The sequence below is a fragment of the Bos indicus x Bos taurus genome, chromosome 16 (assembly GCF_003369695.1).
Source record: "Bos indicus x Bos taurus breed Angus x Brahman F1 hybrid chromosome 16, Bos_hybrid_MaternalHap_v2.0, whole genome shotgun sequence".
NCBI lineage: Eukaryota > Metazoa > Chordata > Mammalia > Artiodactyla > Bovidae > Bos > Bos indicus x Bos taurus.
The window spans coordinates 46,716,124-46,728,324 of NC_040091.1; the positions used below are offsets into that span (position 1 = coordinate 46,716,124).

Below are 12,201 nucleotides of genomic sequence, written 5' to 3' on the forward strand. Positions count from 1 at the left end.
CGCAAAGAGTCGGACATGACTGAGCGACTGATCGGATCTGAACTCTCTCAATAAGTGATAGAACCAATAGACTCCCCCCACCCACCCTGCCAAAAAAAAAAAAACAAACAAACCCATCATCAGGGTATGAAAGATCTGAACACCACCAACCACCTTAACTGAATTGTCATCGTGAAAACACTATACCTAACAAATAAAATACACCTTCTCAAGTGCTTGTGGAACATTTACAGAGATAGATAATATGCTTGGTCATGAAAATAAATCCCAATAAATTTAAAAGGATTGAAATTATGAAGAATATGTTCACTGACCAATATGTTATTAAATTAAAAAATCAATTATAATAAGATAACCAGAAAATCCCCAAATAGTAGAAAATTAAACAACACTCTGCTCACTAGTAACCCATGGGTCAAAGAATTCAGAGAGAGATTAGAAAGTAATTGGAACTAACTGGTATAAGAATATATCAAGATTTGTGGGATGCAGTTAATGCAGTCCTTTGAGGGAAACTTACAACTTTATGTAAGTACATTAGAAAAGAAGAAAAATGCAGGCACACCTCATTTTATTGTGCTTTGTAGGTATTGTATTTCCCCACCCCCCCAAATTGGAGGTTTTTGACATCTCTGCATGGAGACAGTCCGTCAGTGCCGTTTTCCCGGCATTTGCTTATTTTATTTCTCTGTCACATTTGGGTAATCTTGCAATATTTCAGGCTTTTTCATTATTATTGTCTGTGTTATGGTGACCTGTCATCAGTGATCTTTGATGACTCACTGAAGGGTCAGATGATAGATGGTATTTTGCAATACATTTTTAAAAAATTAAAGTAGGTACATTGTTTTCTTAGACAAAATGCTATTGTACACTTAATAGATTACAGTATAGTATAAACATAATTTTATATGCACTGGGAAACAAAAAATCCATGTGACTCACTTTATTAAGATATTCACTTTATTGCAGTGGTCTGGGACTGAACCCTCTGTCTCTGAGGTCTGCCTGTGTAAAATCAACAATCTCTGCTTTCTCCTTAAGAATCTAGACAAAAGGAATAAATTAAAACCAAAGAAAAGAGAAGAAGGAAATAGGAAATATATGGGCAGAAATCAATAAAGGACAAATAATAAGAAAATCAGTAAAGCTAGAAGTTGGTTCTTTGAAAATATTAATTATATTGATAAACCCGTGGCAAGACTGATCATGAGAAGAGAGAAGAGACACAGATTATCAATATTAGGAGAGGAAGAAGGGGCATCACCACATATCCTACAGACATTAAAAAGATAATCAAGGGACATTATGAATAACTTATGTGCCAATAAAAATAACTTAGATGAAATGGATACGTTTCTTGAAAAGCACAATTTACCAAAAGTGACACCAGAAGAAATAGAAAATCTAAATAGCCCTATATATGTTTACTTAGTTCATTTTTTTCTTAATTTATTTTTAATTGAAGGATAATTACAATATTGTGTTGGTTTCTGCCATACATCAACATGGATCAGCCATAGTATACATATGTCCCCTCCCTTTTGAGCCTCCCTCCCACCTCCCACCCCATCCCACCCCTCTGGGTTTGAGTTCCTTGAGTCATACAGCAAATTCCCACTTGAATAGCCCCATATTTATTAAAGAAACTCAATTCATAATTAAAACATTTTCAAACTTAAATGACTTCACTGTTGAATTTAATAAAATATTAAAGGAAGAAATAATACCAATTGTAGACCAACACTCAGAAAATAGAGTGGGAGGGAATTGTTCTCAGGTGTTTATTTTGAGGCCATCATAACCTTGATACCCAAGCCGGACAAGGACATGGAAGGAAAAATACAGATTGCCATCTCTTATGAATGTTAACACAAAATTCCTTAGTATATTAGGACATCAGATCCAGCAGTGTGTACAGAAGGTAGGATATCATGGTGGGGTTTATCACAGGAATGCAAAGTTGGTTTTACACACAAAAATCAGCCAAGATTAAAAGATCAAGTAGGGAAAAAGTCAAAAGTTCAGTTTAGATGATCTTACAGATTTGTACAGTTTCAGTTATTTTGAGAATTGATAGCTTTAGATGGTAGCAAACTTCCCTGTAAAAGGTGTTGGCTAAAAATATTATGTACCAATTTTGAACTCAAGTCACTTATTAGTCATTTTGGTATGTTTTTCTTACTTTTTATTTACCTTTTTGGTTTAGTTTTCATTTTACCATGAATGTTGATTACTGGGTTGGCCCAAAAGTTCATTCAAGTTTTCCCATAAGATAATCACAGAAAAACCCAAACAAACTTTTGGGCCAACCTAATTCTTTCCTTTGGAATGGCTATTTCACTTGTATTTACTGTGTGTTTGGAGCTGTGCAGGGGACACGAGGGTGACCCCCCCGCCCCCAACTCTGTCTTCACAGAGCTCTCTGTTAAGCACGAGGAGACAGCTAGAAACCTACCCGAGGAGAGTTGAGCACAAGGTCTCAGAGAGGCGGAGTGGGTGGTCGGGCTGTGGAGGCCAGGAGAAGACCCAGCTCCCAGGTGATCTGGGAGTTCCCTGGTCCTGGCTACTGGTCACCTCCCTGGGAGCATGGTGAGGGGGCCAGGGGGGCTGATGGTGGTGCCCTGGGTGGTGCCTGCAGCGAGGGGAGGCCCAGGCCCCTAGGAGGTGTGCACACTGAGCCCACCCCCACCCCCACCCGCCTTGCATGATTTGGTCCCCAGTCCTGAGGATATAGCAGGAGGAGAATATTCCAGGCTCTCATCCCTTCCCCACCAGAGCTGAGACCGACCACCAGCATGTAAACAGACAACTTAGAAACATGAGAGATCCTGATATAAAACCAGGTCAGATGATGAGGGTCTGGATGGCAGGGGTCAGGAAGGCCTCCCTGGTCAGGGCCTCATGGGAATGAGGGGGCGAGCGCAGTAAAGGGGCTCCAGAGGGGCAGGGAGCAGGGTGAGGAACAGTGCTGGTGGGGAGGGATGAGGGTCTGGGCTCAAGATCCCCCCAGACCTGTCGGCACACTCCCCCCTGCCAGCTGCTCCCATTTGCTGGGACTCACCTGCTGGACCTGGGAGGCTGGGTGGGCAGGTGGCCACCAGCTGGTCCCGCTTGTTTCTCTTCCCCTCATATTCCACACCCTGCCATCACCACGGCCCTCGGCAGTTCCTTCACTGACACCCCGAATGTGCCCTCTGCTCACCCCAACTCCTCACGTCCTCCCGCCGCGTTCCGATCCCCACGTGGAGCTGGAGTGGTTTTCCTTCTCCTTTATTGAGGTATAACTGACGAAGCCGTAGGACACTTGGAGTGCCCAGCGTGATGATCTGACATCCACATAAACTGCGAAAGGACCCCACCCTGATTTAGTTAACACACGCTTCACCTCACGTTGGACTGATTTCCATGAAATCCCGAATCAGGTGGTGTCACTGCCTCTCAGGCTCTTTCCCTGACCCGTCATCCTGTTTGGAGTAGAAGTGGCCTGCGAGGGTGGCTCCTGCCCCTTCTCCAATTAAACACAATCCCATTGTTTTATTCAATTTTTTTTTTTTTTTTTTTTAGTATTTAAAAAAAACTTCAGCCACTGTGTGCTGCATGTGGGATCTTAGTTCCCTGACCAGGGATCGATCCAGTTCCCTCAGCCTTGGAGGCTCAGAGTCTTAACCACTGGACCAGCGGGGAAGTCACTGGGTGTTCTGTTTTGAAGCGCACTTTGGCTTTTGTTTTTATTCAGGTGTGGTGGGGACAGCAGAGCAGGGGACGGTTGCCACTGAAAAGATAGTTTCTTCCTTTGGGCTCCCCAAGGGAGGGGACGCACATCCCCGAAGGGTTGTGCAGTTGGGTTGGTGGGGAGGCAGCGGGGTAAGAGGAGAGCCGGGGCAAAAGCCTATATCATGGTTTTTGTGGGAAGGGATGGGCAAGGCTGGGTAAGCAGCTGCACACACTTGGGACTGGCTAGTTTGAGTTAGTTCATTGGCCTCTGGGGTGGAGGGACTGGTTGCCTGGGTCTGGTTCTGGGATTGTTGGGGTGGGAAGATATTGTCTCCCGGAGTGTGAGCCAGACAAGGGCAAGTGGGGTGTGGACTGGAAAGCAGGTCGGTTACTATCACTGGGAAATAGCTGGCCCTGGGCAGGACAGTCTCTTCCCATCAGGGAGGCCCCAGATGCCAGAGCACTAGGAACACTAAGAACCCAGAAAGTGAGAGCAATCAGTTAATGTAAATACACATACATGGACATGAGTTTGAGCAACCTCCGGGGGATAGTAAAGGACAGGGGAGCCTGGCGTGCTGCAGTCCCTGGGGTCACAAAGAGTCGGACGTGACTTAGCAACTAAAAAACAACAAAAATAACATACATGGCTTCCCAACAGGAGATGTGGGAAGATTCCTGGGTCGGGAATCTGAACCCACTCCAGTGTTCTTGCCTGGGAAACCCTGTGGACGGAGGAGCCTGGCGGGCTACGGTCCATAGGGTAGTAAAAGAGTCAAATATGATTTAGCGACTAACAACAACAAAAAAAGATACATGTAGTCAGGATGATTTTCCTGAGCACCCGGCTCTCTTCACCCAGAGCTTCCTTCTGCCTGGTTTATTCTCCAAGGGTCCACTCCTGGTTCCCGTCCACCCCACCCTGCCTCCTTAGTTCTCGGTTTAGATGTTATCTTTCAGAGCCCCTTCCCTGGCCGTCTTCTTCAAAGAGCCGACCCACCCATCTTCCCCTGCTCCCATTTTCATTGTCTTCACGTGAGCCCCAGGGACGCAGGTCTTGTGTGTTTTGTTCCCTGCTGCGTTTCCTAGAACAGTGTCTGGCACAGAGTGGACACACAAAATAGATGCTTAAATAACATTTATTAAATGACTGCATGAAAGGAAAGCAGGATTCCTGGTCCCAGGTAGACAGTAAGAGCTGCCCCCTTGCCAGGTGTGCCAGTGGTACCAGCACTGAAGACCCAGGAGAACCCTCTGTAGGTGGCACCACTGGGCACAGGGCAGGCCTAGCAGTCTCTGGTGCCTTGTCTGTATCTGTAGTTCTCAAAGATCGGCTTTTATTTTATTTATACCCTGACCCCAACCCACCCAAATAATTCTGACAGGCTGAGGATTTAGAGTTTGTGGTCATATTGGGAATAATTTGGCTGTAAATGGTAAACAAATAACTCCCCCAACCAAAAAAAAAAAAAAAAAACACTCAAGTAAAATAGCCTAAGGAGAGAGAATTTGTTAACTCACTTAAAGACAAACCTATCATTAGCACAAGCTTCAGATGTGGCTTGATCCAGGATCTCATGTGGCATCACCTGAACTTGTTCTTCCTTGGTTCCACATGGTGTCATAGGCGTCTGTCTCCACAGCTTTGGCTTCTTGTGTGGCTTGCTGGTTCTGGGTGGGATTCCAGCCTCCGACTGGCCAAGGGAGGGCCATGGAGAGAGGTAGTCCCTTGGAAGGAAGGGCCTGATACCTAAACCAGGGGATGGATGCTGAGTGGCCCAGTTTCCCCCAAATGGTCCATCAGCATCTGTGGGGAGGCTCTCAACCTTGAGGATCCTTCAAGGCCATCCCTCTGTCTCCCAGGGGGTGCTGGAGCTGCTATCGGAGGTGGGCTGCCACCTGCGCGTGTCTCTCTTCGATGTCACCTATCGGCACTTCTTCGGGAGGACGTGGAGGAGCTCGCCGAGGCCTGCAGAGCCGCTCACCAGGCAGCCGGCCAGGATCGTCTTCAATGAGGTGGGTGCAGTGGCTGGCAGGTGTGCAGGTTCCACCCAGACCTGGGGGTGCCGCCAGTACACCCCAGACTCCAGGAATGCCCCGAGCAGCAGGCCGAGCTCCCACAAAGCTCATTCTGGCAGCCAGCATCTGCTTCCAGACAGAAACTTGTGTGGCAGCCACGTGCCCTGAGTGGATGGTGGCAGGGGGCGGGTGTTGCGGGGGGCGGCATACATGTGGGTCTCGTTGCCTTCATGGAAACTTCCAGCTTTGGCAACAAAGTTAGGAAATTATTGATCTCATCAGATTTCCTCAGTTTTCCTCCTTGTTCACTTTCCCCTTCTTTTTCTTTCTTTTTAGTTTAGGATTTTTTCTTTTTTTTTTAAAGATGAGCAAATTGGGACTTAGAAGTGAGGTGCCTTGCCCAGGTAGAAGGTGGGAGGGCCTGGAGCCTCCACATCTGTCTGCAGACTGCGTGGTTGCCTTGGCATCAGTTGGTGACATGGTCTTGCCCACGCAGCAACCCTGTGTCTGGCTGCCCTGCAGATAGGGTGTCCCATCCTCGTTCAGCTGCACCAAACCCACAAGCGTCTCTTCCAGTGCCTGCCGTCTGCCCGCCACGGGGCCGGGTGCCAAGGTGATGGTGCTGGGTGGATGGGATGGCTGTGGTTCTCACCCTGGACAACTTACAGTCTGCTGGGTGACACACCCAGGCAGGCGGCAGCAAGTGTAGGCGTGGTGAGTTCTCGGAGGAGACCAACAGCCGCTGCCCTGGGGAAGAAGGGGAGACATAAGCAGGTGGTGAAGGAGGGCCTCTGGGAGTTGAGCCTATGGGATGGAGGGAACCGGCCCAGGATAAGTGGAGTGGCAGAAGCTGTGTCCCAGGGTGAGGGGTGGGAGGGCGGCCAAGGGTGGGCTTGGTGGGTAGCTAGCTGGGAGGGGCCTTCCGGAGACAACGGGGTTTTATCAAGAGCTGGAGGTGTCCTAGTGTCTTCTTCCCAGCTGCTCCTTCAAGCTGCACCTGAACGCAGTGGGTCCTGCAGGGAACAGTACTGGAGGGTCGGTGTTGCGTTGATTTTGTCCTTCTCTGCGCAGCGTCAGGGAAGCCCAGTAGGTGGCAGTACAGTGAGTGACGGAGGTGGTGGTGGTGGCCACGGCTGTCCTGGGGATGGTCTCCGTATGTAACCAAACCAAGCGAGCCGCCCTCTCTGTGGGGGATGGTCCTGCCCAGTCATGAAGCCACCAGGCTTCTCTGCACTGGGCTGTCACCCACAGTCAGGATGCTGTGTGCAGCGTGGCTTGATGTTACTGGTCCTTACTGAACATGCAGGAGAGGGGGATGCTGCGCCCAAAGGTTCAGGAAAATTAGATATGGCCATGGGGATATGCGTCCTGGGGACCAGGACCGTGACTGGTGTGTTCCGGCCGTCAGACGGCCCATGCTGAACTCCTTAGTCTGGTGTCTGAATCGAGAGAGAGGCTGTGTGTTGTAAACCGCATATGACCGTGGGTGGCTGTTTAGGGTGCTGTCCCAGCTCCTGCACTGAGTCACCTTTGCGCCTCTGTCTTGGGGCGAGCGGTTGGGGGTTGCCAAGGCCTGGCAGGAGTGCGGTGGCCCCAATGTTGCTGGGAGCCTGGCTGAGGTGCCATCTTCCAGGGCTGGGCTGTTTGGATTCTCTTTCTTGAGTGGACAGTCACGCCCTGGAAAGCCTGGCATGGTGACAGATACTACGGTGACTGTGTCCTCTACTGGGGAGTCACCATGGGATGGTTGGCTCCCAGCTTCTTGGGGAGGTTTCAGACCCACCGTTTACTTCTGGAGGTCGGTATATATGTCTCTGTCTTGAAGAGCAGTTGGCAGGTCAGAGGCCGTGAGTGACAGACACCTTGACTGCAGTGATTGTTCTCAAGCCTTGTTTTAACCCTGGTGTTGGAGGGGCCCTGCAGGCTCTGTTGGAAATGCTGCTGTGTCGAGGGGATGGTGATCCCCTGAGTCAGCAGAGGAGCACTCTGCTGCCACTGGGGTCCTAAGATGAACCCTCCTCCTGTGACCTTCCCCATGGCTTTCCTTGTAGCCGCGGTCACTGCCCAGACAGGCCACACACGGAGGGCCTGCTGTTTCCCCGACCAGCTCAGTGGCTGAGAGCCCTGCAGAGTAGAAGGTGCGTTGTAAGAAACGGCCTTCAGAGCTGCTGCTCCACCTTCTGGGCTCATCAAGGGCTCAGCATCCATGCCCGAGAGGGTTCTCAGATATCCCCCAATCCTGGGAGCTGTGGGTCGAGGCCCTTTCAGCTCAGTTCATGTCTGGTCCGAGCTGTGGAAGCTGAGTGCTCCTCAGTCATTTGGGCTCTGCTCAACGGGGCGTGGGGACCAGGGCCATGTGTTAGGGAGGACCATAGTCCTTAACGTTTTCAGAAGAATCTGCACCCTTCAGTTACTGATCTCAGCGAGGCTGGCGCTGGGGAACAGAGCAGTTTTGGTTGGGCCCCGGAATTGCTCAGCCGAGCTGTGTTCAGGTGCTATGCCCCAGGCGGGCAGCAGAGGCCAGTGCTGCCCCAGGAATGGTCCATCCTGATGGGCCGCTTGGCAGCATCCTCCCCACCGGCACTGTCCTCTCGTCCTTGACGTTCAGAGTTTAGTGAACTACAGAGAATCCCCTTTGCCGTGTGTGTGTGTGTGTGTGTGTGTGTGTGTGCATACATGGATGTACATGTGCACATGAAATGTGGAGCGTTCCTGGGGTGGCCTGGATACACGGAGCGTCTGGTTATGGGGTTGTGTCATCTGAGCAAAGCTCTGTGTACACACCTATGGGAATAGAGAGAAACACAATTTGCCCTTTTTAGAGTTGATTCTGAAATTTGGTGAAGATCTTTTTCTGATTTTACTAATCGCCTGGGCTTTTCTGGTTCTACCCTTTGGTTGTGGCTCAGGGGCGATGTGATGGAGGTTACCAGCGGCCAGTAGCAGGGGCCCATCTGGAAATCAAGGTGGTTGTCTGGCCTTTGTGTAGACTCATGAATCAACCATGTGGGCTCTGGGTTTTGACTGAGTTGTCCTTGTAATACACAGCCCCGAAAGAAGATGCTATTTCATTACTTTGCAAACAATGTCCTGTAGGAAAGACCATGGACCAAAGGAGTCCTGCCTTGAGCCAAGCCGGGTGTTTCATTCCGGGAATGATGAATTCCTTACGCCCCTCTCGTCCCAGCCTCCCTGCTCTGCCTGGCGGACCACAGGGCACCAGCTCCAGGCCTCTCAGCTCTGAGCTCAGAACTCTGTGTTCTCCTTCAAGGCTGCCCTCAGTGGAGAGGAATCACCCTTCACTTGCGCTGAGACGGTCGATCATTCTTTCAGCCTCTCAAAAGATATCTTTAAAAAATAATCTGAGAGGCCAAAGCACCATGCAGTTCCTGCACTTTCTTTCTAAGATGGACATAATTCTCCCTTAAATTCTTTCCTTAACTAACCACGCTCAGCCTGCAGTGACAGGCTCATTTTTCCTCCTTTATTTATTTTACTCGAGCCACTGGGTAGGAATCCTAGTGGTTCTTCACAGGTAGCCAGAACCCAGATCAGGGGATGATACCTCCACGGACCGTCTCAGCCCCAGGTGTGGCTGGAGTCTCAGGTGGCTCCCTGGCCTCCTGGGACACAGGGAAGTGGTCTGCTCCCTCTTCCCATCGCCAAGGCCGGGAGAAACAGGCTCCTGAATGTTCTTGTTTGTCAGAGTAATGAGAGGGAAGTGCATGCCTATGCTCAGTCATGTCCAACTCTTTGCGATCCCATGAACTGTAACCCGCCAGGCTCCTCTGTCCATGGGATTCTCCAGGCAAGAATACTGGAGTGGGTTGCCGTGGCCTCTTCCAGGGGATCTACCCTACTCAGGGATCGAACCCAGGTCTCCCGCATTGCAGGCAGATTCTTTACCAGCTGAGCCACCAGGGAAGCCCCAAAATACTGGAGTGGGTAGCCTGTCCCTTCTTATGTCCCCTGCACTGCAGGTGAATTCTTAACCTCAGAGAGGGAGGTGACTCTCCTTTAAAAGTGGAGGCTGTCCATAAGAAAGAATGAAGCAATGCCATTTGCTGCAATGTGAATGAATGTAGAGATGATCATACTGAGTGAAGTAAGTCAGAAAGAGAAAGACAAATACCATATAATATCACTTACATGTGGAACCTAAAATATGGCACAAGTGATCGTATCTATGAAGCAGAAACAGACTCAGACATAGAGAACAGACTTGTGGTTGCCAGGGGGTGTGGGGGGCTGGGGGACGGAAGGACTGGGAGTTTGGGGTTAGCAGATGCAAACTGGTTTATATTTATAGCATAGGAAACTATTAATATATTCACTCTCATGTAATAAACCATCATGGAAAAGAAAAAGAATATACCATCTGATGCAAAGAGCTGACTCAATGGAAAAGACCCTGATGCTGGGAAAGATTGAGGGCAGGAGAAGAGGGCAGCAGAGGATGAGATGGTTGGATGGCGTCATTGACTCGGTGGACAGGAATTTGAGCATAACTCCAAGAGATGGTGAAGGACAGAGGAGCCTGGTCTGCTGCAGTCCATGGGGTCGCAGAGTCCAACATGACTTAGTAACTGAACAACAGCAACAATATATGTATAACTGAATTACTTTGTTATACAGCAGATACTGACACAACATCTGTAAATCAACTCTACTTCAATAAAATTAAAAAACAAGTAGATGCTGTCAAGGAATGTCAGTATATCCAAGTGAAACTCCAGGAGGCTCTGCCCAGTGACTTGGTTAATCGCCAGGTTCCTGAACATGCCCTCCCCTCTCCTTTACCCACTCTCATGTTCCAGGAGCTACTCCTGATGTAAACCATTTGCAAAGCAGGAATCCAGCATGGCTCTGGGCACCATCTCTGCCGAGAGTGCCTGGTCTTAGCCGTGTCACCTAGGAGGATTTCTTTCCTGTCTAGCTCAACAGAAACAACTCCTGGGGACGCTGAACCAGAAATGGGGGCGGGTATAGAAGTGAGTGGATGAATAGGAGAAATGATATCTCTCCTGATGTTTCCATAGGGATTTAGTTGTTTGGTGATTGAACAGTCTACTATGTGGGCTTCCCAGGTGGGGCTAGTGGTAAAGAGTCTGCCTGCCATTACACGAGACTTAAGAGCTGAAGGTTCTATCCCTGGGTCTGGGAGATCTCCTGGAGGAGGGCATGGCACTCCACTCCAGTATTCTTGCCAGGAGAATCCCATGGACAGAGGATCCTGGTGGGCTACAGTCCATGGGGTTGCAAAGAGTTGGTCATGACTGAGCATCTGAGCACATAGACATACATGTGGGGACAGTAGAAAGCTTCGAATTTGTCAGCTTCTGTGTGTTCATCACAGTCTCCTGGGGCTGTCTTTGCTTCAGGTTGTAACTGGGTGTGCTGTTTCTGAATAAGCCCCGCCATCCTTCTCCAGGTGGGAGCAGGACTAGCTTTGGCTGAGGGGGTGGGATCTGATGTAAGGAGGATACGGGCTGAGTTCTGCTCCATCCTTACTCCTGTGGGATCTTGGGCCAGTTGTTTAAACTCTTGACTCTGAATTCATCATCTGTGCCTGATGGACAGCAATGTCCACCTCCTAAGGGTCCGGAGTGTAAGAAGTAGGTTCTTCCCAGACGAGCACCCAGGGAGCAGTAGGGGCTCACTCAGCAAACACTGGCTGGGGGTCTGCTCTGTGCCAGGCTCTGTTATGTTAGGACCTGAACGTGCCCAGATGGGCGAGATGGTGTGTGGTCATTTCAGCCATGGTGGGGTTTGTGTTGTCACTGTAGATGGGAGCTTGCCAACCCTGGCTCCACAGATACTTTGAGCCAGATAATTCTCTTGGTGCGGGATTGGGTGGGGGACACTGTCTCCAGGGCTGTGTTTTTTTCCTAAGAATAATGCTGGGCCCCACCCTGGATGAGTGGAAGCTTCTGACTGGAATTAGAGATTTTGCATCTCTTGGAGGAGAGTCTTGCTCGGTGGATTCACTGTCCTTGGAGTGGTCAGTCTTGTGGTCGGTCGTGTGCAGCAAACTGTCCTGAGCCTCCAGTGGAAGGCTGAGCTGATGGAGGCTGCAGACGGATATGTGGTGTGTTTACCTTCCTGAAGCCACCCTACTAAAGGTTTACTAAAGAAAATTGTCTGGTGGGGCTTCCCTGGTGGTCCAGGGATTAGGACACCATGTATCCACAGGTTCGATCCCTGGCTGGGGAATTGAGATCCTGCAGGCTGCATGGTGAGGTCAAAGAAGAGGAAAACAAAATTGTTTGGAAGGTACTAGTTTAATTTCTGTGCCTCTCTCCTGGCCTTGTCCTCAGCCTGGGACAGAAGAGCGTGTGTCACTTGGGGCAGGTCGAGCGGCTGTGCAGCCGCGGACGAAGCCTCTACACAAACGCCCGTCTTCATCTGAGGCCCAATTTCAATTCTGTCACGTGTGTGAAAAATGGACCCTCAGCCCTGAGGCAA

The 12,201-nt window shown here is 49.7% G+C and overlaps 1 protein-coding gene across 6 annotated transcripts in view; it reads left to right on the plus strand.

The window, feature by feature from the left end:
• Positions 1–12,201, plus strand: part of NPHP4 (nephrocystin 4) — a 138,284-nt gene that overhangs the window by 10,926 nt on the left and 115,157 nt on the right. For all 6 annotated transcript variants that reach the window (XR_003514948.1, XM_027565081.1, XM_027565077.1 and 3 more), the window contains one exon: positions 5,581–5,733. Coding sequence is in view for 5 of the 6 variants with exons in the window: in XM_027565081.1 (XP_027420882.1) it covers positions 5,581–5,733 (153 nt within the window). In the remaining variant the exon portion in view is untranslated. The remainder of the gene's footprint in view (positions 1–5,580; positions 5,734–12,201) is intronic.